This window comes from Bubalus kerabau, chromosome 4, assembly GCF_029407905.1.
Source record: "Bubalus kerabau isolate K-KA32 ecotype Philippines breed swamp buffalo chromosome 4, PCC_UOA_SB_1v2, whole genome shotgun sequence".
NCBI classification, from domain to species: Eukaryota; Metazoa; Chordata; class Mammalia; order Artiodactyla; family Bovidae; genus Bubalus; species Bubalus kerabau.
The window spans coordinates 82359729-82372312 of NC_073627.1; the positions used below are offsets into that span (position 1 = coordinate 82359729).

The 12584-nt window shown below is 43.7% G+C and overlaps 1 protein-coding gene across 2 annotated transcripts in view; it reads left to right on the forward strand.

Annotated features, from left to right (window-relative positions):
- Window positions 1-12584, forward strand: part of MOB3B (MOB kinase activator 3B) — a 241459-nt gene that overhangs the window by 209261 nt on the left and 19614 nt on the right. Inside the window, exon 5 of one of the 2 annotated variants that reach the window (XM_055577854.1) lies at window positions 8332-9781. The exons of the other annotated variant lie outside the window; for it this stretch is intronic. Within the exon in view, the coding sequence (XP_055433829.1) occupies window positions 8332-8361 (30 nt within the window). The 3' untranslated portion in view covers window positions 8362-9781. Of the gene's footprint in view, window positions 1-8331; window positions 9782-12584 lie in introns of those variants that run through there. 2 annotated transcript variants of the gene reach the window in all.

Genomic DNA, 12584 nt, shown 5'->3' on the forward strand with positions numbered 1-12584 from the left:
ATTGTAGTGGTGGCTGGTGTGGGGAGGGGCCCGCTTACACAAAGGGCTTTTTCACCAAGCTTTGGGCAGTCTTCTCATTCTTACCACACTGCTACGCCTTCCACACCCACCTTTCCTTCATCTCTTTGTGTCCTGTTCTTCCTCAATCATGACTTTATTTCCAATATTTCTTCCTCCCCCTTTGTCCTTCTTATTTCTCAGAATTAGCAGAAAATTGGTGAATTGAAAACAAGAAATTGGCTTTAAAATGCTGTTGCTGCAGGACTTCTAAAGCGAATATGTGTTTTGTTGTTGTTCAGTCACTCAATTGTGTCCAACTCTTTGTGACCCCATGGACTGCAGCACTCCAGGCTTCCCTGTCCTCCACTATCTCCTGGAGCTTACTCAGACTCATGTCTACTGAGTCAGTGATGCGATCCAACCATCTCATCCTCTGTCACCCCTTTCTCCTCCTGCCCTCAATCTTTCCCAGGATCGGGGTCTTTTCCAATGAGTCGACTCTTCACATCAGGTGGCCAAACTATTGGAGCTTCAGCTTCAACATCAGTCCTTCCAATGAATATTCAGGGTTGATTTCCTTTAAGATTGACTGCTTTGATCTCCTTGCTGTAAAAAGGACCCTCAAGAGTCCTCTGCAGCACCACAGTTCAAAAGCATCAATTCTTCCACTCAGCCTTCTTTATGGTCTAACATATATTAAAACACTAGAAAAACAAAGAACCTCACTCCTTTTATTTCCCCTTCCAGTGGAGTAATGGAAACAGGATTTGTTTGTTTAATTATTTTTGTTTCTGAGTCAACCAAATCTGGACTCAAACCTTTATCCTTCCCACTTGCTAGCTATGGGAACTTGGGCAAGTTACTTCAATCCTCTGAGCCTCTGTTTCCTCACCTGTAAATTAGAAAAAGCATTGCCTACTTCACAGAATTTTAAACAAGAAGTAAATTCCATGGACAGAGGAGCCTAGTGGGCGACAAGTCCATGAGGTTCCAAAGAGTCAGACATGCACTCATAATAAACATAAGTGCACCCCCATAGTAAGGTATTCAGTTTGTATCTCTTTCCAGCTTTCATTTTACAGAAACTTTAAGACCTAATAATTGTTCTTTTTCATTGGATTTTAGTCTAATTAATGAGTATTTTTAAAGCACCTAGTATGTGCAGGTCTTGTGCACCAGGGTCCAAACAGGAATAAGACATGGTTCATCTCTTCAAGAACAATGTCTTGCCAGAACCAGGAAATAATAAACTATCATAGAACAACGTGAGAGATGCTCTGGGCACAAAGGGAAACCAAAAGAGGAGCACCTGAGACTTCATGGGGATGAGATGGGAAGGGTGTCTCTGAGGAGGAACAGTGATCAAGAGCCTTGAAGGAGGCTGGAGTTGGGAGGAAAGTGCTTTGGGAAGAGAGAGCAAAGGAAAACATATATGTGGGCATTGCCCTGGATTTAACAGTAGAGAAGGGGAGTTGGAGAGCGACGGCTGAGTGGCTGGGAGTCCAGGCCAATGGTAGATGCTATAGCTGGGAACTGGTGTGAATGCTGTGAGAGACATATAGGTTTTAGGTTTAGATGAAGGAGAGTCAACAATGCTAGAGGAATTTTACCTGAAGCATGCTGAGGTGACTCTGAGAAATCCTTGTTTGCACAAATTGCCTCTCTGAGATCACCTCGGCGTGCAGAGGCCACAGGCCAGGAGTCCTGGGGATGCCACCGTCAGCCTTCGACCTTCAGCAAGTCACTTCCTCCCTCTCAAGTGCTCTGCACATCTCTGGAATGAAGGTGTTGAACAGCAGTCTGTGATTCTGCGATTTTTGTCACTGTTTTTTGGAACTTGTTTTTATAATTCCTAATATTAACTTATTCATATGGCTATGCTAGCATGATGACTGACATTTAGCAAATATCACATTTCTTTATTCCATGTGAAAATTTAATTCCTAAAATGTATGATGGTGTGTAGGGTGTAGTAAGCTTAAGTCAGTTGGTTTCTTCATAGTCTCGGTCAGGTAAGAAATCATTTGTGTGACCTGGAATAAATCATTTTACTTCTTTGGACCATTTATTCCCTCCATGGCCAGCTAAAATTGGCTACACTGAGAGATAAGAATAAGCTTTGATTCCTAGATTTTATGCAAGTTTGTTCCATGTATATTAAAAAAAAAATCTTCTTTCAAAGGCTGGCAAAGATTTCTAATTTTAAAATGTGTAGATCAGAACAGAAGTGGTAGAGTATCTTGGGCAAAAGATATGCTGGTTTCATCTATCCCACCTTTCCTCACAAAGACTAGGTAACATCATTTTAACTTTATTTCCAGAACTAAATATTTCAATTTGGAGATTTTGCCTACTTCTCTTCTTATTTTTTAAATGACTAGAGCTTGTTTTTTAGGAAAAATTTCATGTGTATTAAAAAAATCTAGAGAATATGTAAAAGGCAAATACCAGAAATAGAAAACATATATTATTTCATTCACCCAGAGGTGAACTTATCATGCTGGACTCATAATTTATATTTTTTCCTAAAATAATTGGATCTAACCATATATACTGTTGGGCTTCCCAGGTGGCACTAGTGATAAAGAACCCCCTGCCAATGCAGGAGACATAAGGAGACACAGGTTTAATCTCTGGGTGGGAAGATCCCCTGGAGGAGGGCATGGTAACCCACTCCAGTATTCTTGCTTGGAGAACCCCTTGGACAGAGGAGCCTGGCAGGCTACAGTCCATGGGGTTGCAAAGAGTCTGGCACGGCTGAGCAACTAACACTTTAATTTTACAACTTTATAACTATATATATATAATCACAACATAAATACACACACACATACACACACAAACACACCTTTGTGTTAAGAGTTCATCCATTCACCTTCAATTGTTTAACATAGCCTATATAGTATTGGAAACTGGAATTTGGTTCTTAATTATTAGTTGTAACCATTCCCCTTCCTTTGTCTTCCAAGTGCCTAAATCAGAATATTTTGATGGTTGGATCTTGAAGGATGTCAAAGTTTGCCAGGCATAGAAGGGCCAAAGGCATTTCTTAGATAGAAGAAACAGTGGGTGAGAAGCTGCTGTTGCTGCTGCTAAGTCGCTTCAGTCGTGTCCGACTCTGTGCGACCCTATAGATGGCAGCCCACCAGGCTCCCCTGTCCCTGGGACTCTCCAGGCAAGAACACTGGAGTGGGTTGCCATTTCCTTCTCCAACGCATGAAAGTGAAAAGTAAAAGTGAAGTCGCTCAGTCGTGTTCGACTTTTAGCGACCCCATGGACCACAGCCCACCAGGCTCCTCCGTCCATGGGATTTTCCAGGCAAGAGTACTGGAGTGGGGTGCCATTGCCTTCTCCGCGGTGAGAATCTACTAGAAGCCTTATAGAATGGGCTGTTGGAGACCGAAGATTCTAGTTTGCCTGGCAGGTGTGGTGAGTGGGCGGGGCTTCAACCGGAGGTGGGCAGGGTTGGTGGGTGGGGCTAGGAAGAGCTTTGTTTGCCAGGCTGCAGAGTGTGGAATTTATTCTGCTGAGAGTAGGGAATGGGGTTCTTCACAGAATCAATTACTGCCTTATGTAAAGCAGTGGCACGGAAGGAGCACAACCAAATCCTGACGTTTTTCTTAAGAATTTGTTGCTTAGTCACTCAACCGTGTACGACTCTTTGCAACCCCGTGGACTGTAGCCCGCCAGGGTCCTCCGTCAATGGTATTCTCCAGGCGAGAATACTGGAGTGTGGATTTCTTAAAATCCAGGTGCTTGATAAGTCTTTGTATACAAGCCAAATACAGATTTAGGAACATTTCTCAGAAAATTCGCACCACCTTTGCAGAAACTTCTTAAGCACTTGTTCTTTGCGAACAGGCATGCTCTCGCTTCAGTTGTGTCTGACTTTTTGCAATGCCATGGACTGTAGCCCGTCAGGCTCCTCTGTCCATGAGATTCTCCAGGCAAGAATACTGGAGTGGGTTGCCATGCCCTCCTCCAGATTGGAGTTCTATAGTGGACTGAATATGACATGGTGGGTTTAGGTAACTCCTGCAAGAGCAAATTCATCCCCAACGAGCAAACTACATAGTTGTTGTTCAGGCCACTTTCCCTGTAAGAAAGAATGTGTTTGGCCCTGCTGGATGCCTGCAGGAGGGCTCTGATGGAGAGGAAACCCATGGAACCCAATATTAGCTGCGTTTTTTTAGTTTGAGGGTTTTTTTCCCTCAGAACCAGTTTTTTTTTTTTTTTTTTTTTTTTTTTTTTAAGCCGGCCCATTGGCGCCACCCAGTGGGGAGTTACTAGAATACAGTAGTGAAAGCCTGTAGGCTTTAACATTTTTATTTATTTAATTGGAGGATAATTACTTTCCAATATTGTGACGGTTTTTTCCATACATCAACATGAATCGGCCACCTCCCTCCCCACCCTATCCCTCCAGGTTGTCAGAGAGCACAGGCTTTGGGTGCCCTGCTAGATACATACATTAAACTTGCACTGGTTACCTATTTTACATATGGTAATATACATGTTTCAATGCTCTTCTCTCAAGTCATCCCACCCTCTCCTTCTCCCACTGAGTCCTTTACGTCTCTGTCTCCTTTGCTGCCCTGCACATAGGATCGTTGGTACCATCTTTCTAGATTCCATATATTATGTGTTAATATATGGTATTTGTCTTTCTCTTTCTGACTCACTTCACTCTGTATAATAGGCTCTAGCTCATCCACCTCATTAGAACTGACTCAAATGCATTCATTTTTATAGCTGAGTCATATTCCCTTGTGTATATGTACCACAACTTCCTTATCCATTCAGCTTATAGGCTTTTGAAGGATGGATCCAACTGAGCCTTCCTCAAGTTTCCGATCTAGTTCAACCATTCATTCCCTGTAAGAATGTTAAGAAGGTTCCTTGGAAACAGGCTTTCTCTTGTGTGTGAGGCTGCATGGTGTGGTGAGGAAGGCACTGGTTCTGGCTTTTCACAGACTCACTCTACCTTTGCTGAAGTTCCATATCCTCTCAAACTCTTCAAAAGCCTTCCATACTTCTAGTGTCCATAATTGTGGCATGAGTGTTTAGTATTTAGTGACATAATTGTTTTAGCATTTACCCACTGTACTTGAAATTCAAAGTGGCATCAGTCTGGGTAAAGAAAAAAATATCTCTCTGGCATTTTGAACATTCAGGAATGATTGCAACCACCTGTAATTAATATATTTTAATTAATAAGTCACTGGCATCCAAATGCATAGTCATAAGACTGTTTCAGAGACTTTAAACCATGATCACCCGGTGTAGTGGAAAGAGCCGGCTTTTGCACCCAGATAGACCTGAGTTTAAATCTCACTTCGGCCACTTTCTGTGTGACTTTGATAAGTCATTCTCCGTTTCTGTGCCAGTTTCCTGATCAGGCCAATGGGGATGGCAAATCTTCCTTCACAGAATCAGTTAGGGTTACACGAAGTGATGCCTGTGGAGCCATGAGGGAAACCGAGCCTGGCGGACAGCAGGCCTTCACTTGACAGAAGTAACCGTTTCCCATTGAGGCTCTTGACAGAAGTAACCCTTCCCATTGAGGCTCTGCAGTTACCCTTCATCTTACCCGTTCACCCTGAGCACATCACTTCTGCTCAGAGGCCCGGATTTCTCTTCGGTCAAAGTTTTACCCAGAGACAATGATATAACCACCCAAATCATCTTTTCTTTCTGTAACACTGACCCATTGCAAATAATTACAAGAATTAGTTATAAAACCAAAATTGTCTTGATGCCATGATCTCTCCTTTACTTCCTCTCGGTCTCTTTCTTTCACACATAGACACACAGACACATTTTGCATTCGCACCTCATTTTCTCTGTCTTAAAAAGTTAACCAAAAACACAAGAACCTCTGGAAGCTTAACAGAGGAACAGCAAATCCCTTTTAAGGTTGTCATCATCTCCATCCCCCACACCAAGTGCCTGGGTCCTTATTCACACCTTATTGTGTGGCTACCTGTCTCCCCAGTCCTGTGCCCCCATCCTGCCCCAGCCCCTCTTCTCCAGCCACAGAAGCACCCTTGCAGGCTCCGCTTTGGCCGGGCTTCCCTCCAACAAGCATGCTCAGTCACTCAGTCGTGTCCGACTCTTTGTGTGAACGTGTACTGAGTCCATGCATATGGACTGCAGATGAGGACACTGTGGGCGCATTCACTGCTGGATTAGACAAACCTTTCTCCATCATCACTTGGCAGGCATTGGGGAAACAGATAGCAGGCACAGCCCCTTTCTCCATGGATCTTATAAGATCTTACAAGGGATGAATCCAGGAAGCAGGAATGCAACAGATAATAGACTTTCCAATTGTGAAGAAGGGTGCCATGAAACAGCTGAAGAGGAAGTGTGGAAAGGTAACCCTAGAAAAGGGCCACTTGAGCTAAAACCCAAAGGTGCAGGGAGGTCACCTATGGAGGTGGCGAAGACAGACCGTGTACTCAGTTACTGAGTTGTGCCCAACTCTTTGCAAACCCATGGACTGCTGCCTACCAGGCTCCTCTGTCCATGGGATTTCCCAGGCAAGAATACTGGAGTGGGTTGCCATTTCCTTCTCCAGGGATCTTCCCGACCAAGGGATGGAACCTGGGACTCCTGCACTGGAAGGCAGCTTCTTTACCACTGAGCCATCAGAGAAGCCCAGTGAGGACAGAGTGAGATCTAAATGTGGATGGATTGCATTCTACTGTGCATCATACCCTCCTCTAAAGAGTTATATTTATATCATTGTATTTTATATCTTTTTCTCCCCAATAAACTGTATACCTCCTTGAGAAGAGTGACCTCATCTCCCAGGTACCTGGCCCATAGTACTGAGCATAACTAAATGGCCACTTAATTTTTCAGTATATGTATCTTGAAGTAATTGCCTTATTTAGTATTATAAGTGCAAAAGTATTTACCCAGATCTGCTCTGTGTACTAGGTTATTTCTTTAACCAACACACTGCTATGATTTTCTGATAGAGTTTCTGAGCAACTGGCATGCCTGTTTGCAAGGTCCTCTTAGGGATCAAACCTCGGTCTCCTGCATTGCAGGCAGATTATTTACCATCTGAGCCACCAGGGAAGCCCTACTTCCTCAGATGTTCCCTATGGGGAAGGGAGTGTTGGCTGGAGGGTGATCTGGGGTAGGAGTGCACAAGAGAGGTAGCAGCTGCATCAGCTCTATGCAGGTGGAACTTGGAAGCAGCTCCTTCGACTAATTAAAATGACATGAAATGTGTCCTAAATGCCACAAGGTACAAAGCACCTTCCTAGCCTGCAATCCAGGTCATTCTTGGGGATGAAAGAAGAGCTGTTGCCCTGTGCCAGACGCGTGGCTAGATATGAGGGGTTCCGTGAGGATTTCTTCTTCCTGACACTTTGGAGCTCACAGTTGAGCAGAGCAGACAGACATGCTTGCCGTCCACGTGTGCACGCACACACACGATGTACAAACCAGCTCCATGAGTGCATGACTCCAGGTGGGCAAAGGCAGGAGTTGTGGCAAATCCCCAGGGGGTGGGACAGGAAGCCTTCCCAGGCAGGAAGGCTTGTTGGAATTGGGAACATGAATGGCAATTAGCCAAGTAAGGAGGACAGGGCCTCGTAGGAGCAGGCCATGGGCAAGATTCTCACCTGTGCAGAGGCCCTGAGAAAGAGAACCGATGGCACGTTTGAGATCTGTAAATGCCCGCAAGAACCAGGCAGCTGGTGAGGGTGGTGAAAGGCGAGCTGGATATGGTTGCCCATCAGACACACTGGGCTGTTCCTTATTTCTATTAAGAAATGTCCTTCCTCCCACTTTTCTTGAATTGTATGCACTGAAGCTAGCTTTTGTTCTTCTACCTTTGATCGAATCTTAGGGAAAGAGAAATTGTGTTCTCCTCTAAGAAAAATCTAATTAACCGTATCAATCAGTAAGTGATACTTAGACTCCTGATGGGCAGATAGCTGGGAGTGGTGGAGACTGGGGCAAACTGGAGAGAGTATTTTCCATCTACAGAGGACAGAGCCATTCTTGACTCCAGCTATCCAGTGGTTCTAGATCTTGCAGTTTTTCCTAAAACACAGTGCAACCTGGATTTTTGGCAAGTTGGCTAAGTTTTTTAAACAATACTCTGATATATTAAAAAAAAAAAAAAAAAGGGAAGAAACAAAAGGCCCAGCCAACAGGCACACATCTGTATGCTGAACCTTATTCCAGGGCCATGATTGTACCCTCCTGTTTAAAGGCTCCAGAGGTTGCCAGGGCATTTTCAGAATCCTTCAACAAGTCATTGCTCTGCCTATAGTTACTCCTAACCATCCTTCTCCCCCTGCCTTCCAGAAAGAGATGACGAGCAGGATGTGTCACTAACGGCCCCATCTTACCCTCCGGAAGAAAGAGGAAAGCTGTTTTCCTCCTGGCGGCCAGGCGGGCAGGAGGGAGACTTCCCAGGCTGGAGAGGCACGCCTACTGCCAGGAACAGGCCAGCTGGAGACCAGCGGTGACTCCGGAGAGTGGTTCCCTACTCACCTCGTGTGCTCCCAACCCTCTGAGTGCTGCTAGCGTGACCCGTGGACCCGCCGGGAGGGAAGGACCACCCCTCGCCCATCCTGGAGAAAGGATGCCCCTGCACTTAACACGCACAGCGCAGTTGTGCAGTTCTGCCTGTGACCTGACACCTAAGCTTTGCTGAAATTCAGGTTTTGCGCCCAAGGTCCTTATTCCTACTTACTTACCTGTCTCCTCAGCCGGCTGCCTTTTCTGTAACGTGTGTTCTAAGTACCCAGTGAATTTTGGAACTCTGGATACACAAGCAGTTTTTCTCTAACAAGCCTTCTTGTGCCGTCTTGGCAGACTTCGGCCCTTGATGCTGTGGTCTCGGCTGGGAGGTCTGACGCCCGCCGGCTCACAGCATCTGCGCAACTTCCCCCTAAGCAGTTTTACCAGGGACCATTCCGCGGGGCGGCTTGTCTCTGCCCCAAACAGGGTCTGCACACTTTCATTGCAGGGAAGAGACTGGTCTCTAGCCTAAGGCTGGATAGTTACCAGTTCACCCTGAACAGAGTATCTTTTTTTAAAAACCACGCCATTCCTTGTCTCTTCCGGTCAAGATTTTTTTTTTTTTTTTCCCTGTTTCTCCGAAGAGAGAAATAAAGGAAGTTATAAATGACCGAGAATGATCAGCAGAAGCACTGAGCCGGATTAGTGCAGTGTTTGTTCGTTATTAAAGGGTGTGGTGGCTGTCTCTACGTTAATACTGAGATTTCAGTTGGGGGAAGAAAAAAGTACAACGGGTAATTTGATGCCTGTAGCTCAGACACCCAGCCCATTGACTTGTTATCTTCCCAACCGGCCCTCTGAGCTTCTAGATCCAGTCGATGTTTTCTTCCTGTTCCTCCACACTCCCACCTCCTCCGCCCATTACGTTTGACATTACAAAACAAAATTAATTTCTGCCCGGGTGATGCTCCTGCCATGGTTGCCAAGGTAACAGGCAAGCTGGAGCCGTCTTCCTTCTTCCATCCTTGCCAATGTTTGGATCCCAGCAGACAGACTCATTCTGTGCTGCATCCTGCCTTTTGAAAGCTACCTGACTTTTCGCTGAAGTAATGTTGTCTTCACTGATTCATTCGCAAAACTGTGGTGGTCCCAAGAGTCTGTAACTAGGGGGTGATGACACTTCCGGTGATTATTTGAATTTGACAAAATAGCAGTTGGTGGAGGGAAGTAGATGAGAATGTATTAGTGAATTTTAATGTAATACTGATTAAAGAATAACTTAACAACTCTGACTTTGTCTCATTACATGTGACATGTGAAAGCCATCTGGGGCTGCCACAAGAGCCTGGAAAGGCATGAAACCTTTCTTTGGTCCAAACTAAGAAAGGACTGACTCTCTGGGCACTGTGACATTCTGTGTTGACCTAACCCAGCAAACCAACCCTTGCTCTGTATTTTGTCAAATGCCGTCTCATGGAATTCAAATGCTGCTACCTCTCTTCATCTTGTTGTGTTCTGATCAAGAACAAACATACCATTTTTTGGTTTGGTTTTGTTGGCTTCCTAAGTAACTTTGAGAGGACAAGATAGAGATTTTCTCAGCATCATTTCTGCTTTAAAGGATCCAGAGAACAGATGAATGAGCCCGTCTTCCTGACCTATGCGCTATGCAGTGCGTGCCACGTGGCAGTGTTGAGCAGTGGGATGGAGAAGTAACAGCACGGACCCAGGTCCTGGAAGGAACTCTGAAGCTTGGCACCATGGAAAACCACAGGAGTTTTGCTTGAAAAAGCTGACATTTCAACTAATGCCTAATCAAGTAGGATGCTGGACTCTGAAGACTTTTTTTATGAGTTCTTTCAAAGTTTATTTTCTATTAACTGTGCATATGAAATTTCCACTCAATTAAAAAAAATCTGGATTTTTTTTTAACTTCTTGGAACAATTTCCTCATGGTTATATTGTTCACTGCACTTCTAGGAAAAGTGCTGGCAAGCCACTCTAATTTTTTAATTATAGACAGTTCCTATTCCCACAGAACTTTGTTTGGCAAATTGTGAAGAAAATCACTACAGGCGATTCTTTATGTCTTTGGCTTGACTACATCCTGAGAACTTCTCCTGGCAAATGCAGATCTGAGCTCCTGTGGCCCTTCAGGCATCTTCTGGATCTGCAATTGACACCTGGCTTCTTCCTTCTGACCTGGCTGGCTCCCCTCATTTCCCTCTATTATTTTAAAGTTGAGTAATACATGCATCTATGATTTTTTTTTTTTTTTGAGAAATGTCAAAGTGGGAACTTCAAAAGGAAAAGATTACAGTGACATCCCTATATCCACAGTTGTCAATCTCTTTAGTTAATGGTTTAGAGTCCTTCTTTTATGTATGTTTGCGGTCTGTGTGTGTGTGTGTGTGCGCGCAAGTATGTGGGTCTTTCATGGCGCTGACATTATTCAAGAGTTCAAGCTGCTTTGAACTCCAGAATGTCCCACAATCTAGAATTTTTTTCTGATTGTTTCCTCATTATTAGATTCTGTTAAACATTTTTAGCCAGAACACTACATAAGTGGTGTTGTTTCTTTCCTTCTGCATCACACCAGGAAGCACGTAATGTTCAGTTGTCTCTTTTCATGATAAATACTAAGCTTGATCAGTGGGTTGAGGTGTCATCTGCCTGATGCATTCATTAAGTTCCATAATTCATCATAAACCTCTGAAATTCAGTATTCATATGTTTTATAGAGTGTGAGACTGCTTTCCTTTCTTAATGTTACAAAGAGGTCCAGAAGTTCCAAAAGATTACAGCCACTGCAGTTAGATGTTTTTGCAGGGGCAAAGAATTCATCTCTTCCTGTGTCACAGAGGGAAGGAGAAGCTAAAAGTTTCCTTCTGCAGATAATGCATGAGTATGCTGGATACTGAGAATTTGTTGTGGTCCCTGGAGCCATAGTTAAACTATATATAACTTTTTTCTGTGGCTCCTCAGTGACCTCCCATTCAGACTGATGGTTTATTTTAGAGAGCACGTATTTTCATGAAAGGTGATTGGCCAAGAGTGCAAAAACTGATGTAGGTGGGGAGGAAATCTTAGATATTATACTGAGTCATGGCCCTCCCAAGGAGCCACGATATGTGCACAGATATAAAGTATGTATTTAGTATTAAAATTTCATGGGGATGGGGAATGATTAGGAATAGAATGTCTAAAAGGGCTCTTTAGGAAGATGATAGTGAAAAAAATAGATTGAGAAATACTCATCTGGGGTCAGTTTCTGCTTCTGAAACTGTTCATTTTCTTTTCCTGGGGTGTTTGCTCATTTCTGAGGGCCAGGATAAGTGGAAGTGACTTTGAGAGTTTTGGTTTTTTTTTAAGCTATTCCTTCTACAACCTTCCAAACCATAGCAGTTACTTTCCAGATGAAAAACCCATTCTCCTCTCAACAGTCTTTGGGCACAGAAATCCTGCAGCATCCTCTGGTGTAACCCCCAGATCATATTCCATGTGAAACCTTTCCATTCAACTGGAGTTAACTATTATATTGTCTCTGAGTTTCAGCTCACCTTTTCTAGTGTCCCACATTAAGAAAGATCCAAAAACTCTAAAAAGTAAAACATAGGTAAAAACATATTAAATGAGAGCTTTGTGTGCACATCCACTATTTGAAGACTCTTACCAGTTGTCCTTCAGCCTTCCTTGTTTATCATCTCCCATTGGCTGAATTCTCTTGGAAGTCGTGTTGTGCCATTGCTAACATTTCTATACTTCAATCTGAAGCCTTCCCAAAGCTGTCTATGCCACTGTGCGTTATAGATATAACCAGCGGTGAACATGTAAGAAATCGCTGCATGCTTTCTCCATACTATACTGTGTCTTTGCTAACTCCTGATTTGATTTTATACGTTTATAAATTTTCTATTATATTTGCTCATACTAAATCCTTATTTATATTCTGCAACACCATTTTGACCGATCTTCTTGAATGTCCTACTGTTAGCATTCTTTGTAAGATTACACTGAGTTGTTTTAATTCCCTTTTTCATTGGTGAAGCACTAGGGGACATGGATAATTTCTCTCCTCATTTGTGGTGATTATG